The 2,946-nt window shown below is 28.8% G+C and overlaps 1 protein-coding gene across 1 annotated transcript in view; it reads left to right on the top strand.

The window, feature by feature from the left end:
- Positions 1–2,946, top strand: part of LanA (laminin subunit alpha) — a 105,486-nt gene that overhangs the window by 52,942 nt on the left and 49,598 nt on the right. Inside the window, exons 16-18 of the mRNA XM_014433930.2 lie at positions 3–221; positions 1,282–1,581; positions 2,479–2,640. Coding sequence (XP_014289416.1) covers positions 3–221; positions 1,282–1,581; positions 2,479–2,640 — 681 coding nt within the window. The remainder of the gene's footprint in view (positions 1–2; positions 222–1,281; positions 1,582–2,478; positions 2,641–2,946) is intronic.

Here is a 2,946-nt window from a genome sequence, read left to right on the forward strand (position 1 = left end):
AGGATTATTTTGTACTACTTCCTCAGTCCTATTTTGAAGGTAATGTTCTTATTGATTATGCCGTGAGGGAACCTTGTAAGAAAGGTTACAAATCATTATGCAAACACTACGCCTACCCAAATATTGAAAAGTATGATACAGAATATGGAAATAATGCCTTTGTGATTACTGACAATGATAAGGAACCACCATCTGATTTAATGGAGTGGAATGCCCACTTGGTAATATTCTTAGCTATTGGATAGATATTTAGGATACTCAATTTTTCTATAAGAGAAAAATAAAGTATCAGTAGTTATGTGTTTATTATGTATATTATATACAGAGATTCTGTTTTTGTTTAATGAAAAAAGATACTCAGTTTTCGTGAATATAATAATATTTATACATTTTAAAACTACGTGTTATTCAATAAATTCATAAATTTGTATGGAACTTGTTCATACCAGGTAAACAAAAATAAGAGTCTTTCTTACAGCCCTTATAAACTGTCACAATTTTTGCTTGCTTTATTTTTGATATGCCAAAAACAAAAAAAATGATTTTTGGCGTATCAAAATAACTGCCAAAAATCATTGTTTTAAAATAGTTATTAAACTTTTAAATTACTTCATTGATTTTTCAAATATTTTATTTATTAAATGCTTATTTATTAAAATAATTATCTAAGATAAAAGATGCTAGATCAGTTAAAATGACTTTGTTTTTCTATGAAGTGGATGATGCAATTATTGTTATTGACCCTTTGAATTATACATAATTTTATCCAAAATCTGTTGATTGTTATCTTAGGTGAATTTTGAACTTTTGAAAATATTTAACTTTTATTAAATTATCTATGATCTCAAAGGTAAATTTTTTATGCTCAATGTGGTATTGTCATTTAAAATGAGTTTAATTATGTCTCTTAATGTAGGGAAAACTTCTAAAAAAAAAAGGGGTGGATGCAAACTAAATATACAGACCTATACGGTCTACATCTAACTCTGCTTATTTTATTTAGTATGTATAGTTATTTTCTCTTATAAAGGTATTTATTAATTTTCAAATATACTTTATTATATCACCTTAACATATCTCTCACATAAAATTGCTTCATATATTCTTAAAAAGACTCTTGGAAAAACTTGTAGCTACTAGAATTTAAAATTGAATTCCAGCACACTCCATTGTAAGATAATCTGTGACACATAGCCTCACCTTCTTCATATCATATTTATTAACTCCTTAGGGGACAAGCTTTGAAATTTTTCATGAGATTAATTTTACATTTCTAAACAGGCAGGCTCTAAAGTAGAAGAATTACCCTTACTGACGCCTCTACAGAAGGAGTTGAGTTTCGAAGTTCGAACTGAAAATAAAGGCCCTTCATTTGTTATAATTAATTATGGAACCCCTGAAGATGGTAATGCAACATCAAGTATCAAAGTTGAAATAGAAGGAGACAGCACAAAGTATTTAGGGCATCTTATGTTTTCTCCTTGCCCTTTTACTTGGCTCTGTCGATATGCTCTACTTGATCATGATGGAAAAATTGCTGTTTTCAACATTAATGATGACTTTCTAACAGTCACACTTCAGGTATTTTTAAAAATAATTTTTCTTTTTTTTTTACTTATTGAAATTAAAATCAAGCTCATTATGTGCTTATTAGCAATTTCTTGGGACTTCCATCCTTTCAATCTTCTTACTAGGACATTAGCATAATTTCTAATGTACCTTTTATTATCTTGAAATTTTTATATAATTTGTCTGTTGGAGTCTCTGGTGCTATAGTTGGATTCCATACCCATAAGATTCTAAGAGCAAAGTTTATTTTAAATTATTTTAACTAACCCCTTTCGTAGTTGTGCTTTTAACATTTATGATAAGATCATATCCTGGCACTTTCTTTGTGTTGATCTCCTGCATGATGGTACTTTAATCTACTTCGATGGTGACTGGCAGAATTTTAATATTCTTTTTATCAGAGATGCTTCATCATCAAATTCTTTTTCACTTTCATTCAAGGTGAAGATATTTGCAAGTTAGTGAGGGAAGACTTAAGTTTTCCTATGGTTAACTTTTGTCCATTTGTTTTCATGATCCTTCACTAATTAAATAGTAATACTAAATAAAATAAAGTTCTACATTAATAACTAAAGTTGTGAATCAGTAATTCAGAATTTTAATATCTTTAGCGTAGTTTGAAGCCTTTTTTTTGTTTAATTAGTTTATATATTTGTTACTGTTAGTTTAGTATTTGTTGTTATATTAATTATTTAATATTTGTTACTGTTAGTTTAATATTTTTTATTATATTAATAGTTTAATATTTGTTATTGGGAGATGCCATATTTTTTTTTTATTCTAGTTCAGTATGATTTATTTTTAGCAGAATATTAATGGGCTTTGTCAGGACATCTTTGCTTTTCTGCATTGATTTAAAAACATAATATTAAAAAAATTACATTTAATCATTAAACATTTTTATTTTAGCTTGATAATATTGGTGAAGTTGGTATTGAATCTGTGAGTGTTATACCATTTGATAACAAAACAGCCTTTGATTTCTTAAAACCAAGCCCTGTTTGTGTAATAAAAGACGGAACCTGCAGACCAACGCTCTATACTACACCTCTTGATCATCACATTAAAAAGGTAAAATACTTAATAATAAAAAATAAATACAAATATTTATTAGCCATCAATAAGTGATGGGTGGTCCATAGTCACTTCTATTTCAATCTTTTAATACTTAGAATTTCAAGCAGCTCATGAAGCATTTCAGATGTTTAAGAACTACTTTGTATACTCTTGTGTACGTTTTGAGGAACCCCGACACAGGGCTGAAATTGTCCTGTGCAGTAAGTGTCAGAATCTTGGCCACACAAAACCCTACTGCCACCATCAAGCCAGATGTGTTAAATGTGCTGGCTCACATCCATCTGATACCTGTCAGAAGAC

Source organism: Halyomorpha halys, unplaced genomic scaffold, assembly GCF_000696795.3.
Source record: "Halyomorpha halys isolate HHAL.00 unplaced genomic scaffold, Hhal_1.1 Scaffold45.1, whole genome shotgun sequence".
NCBI lineage: Eukaryota > Metazoa > Arthropoda > Insecta > Hemiptera > Pentatomidae > Halyomorpha > Halyomorpha halys.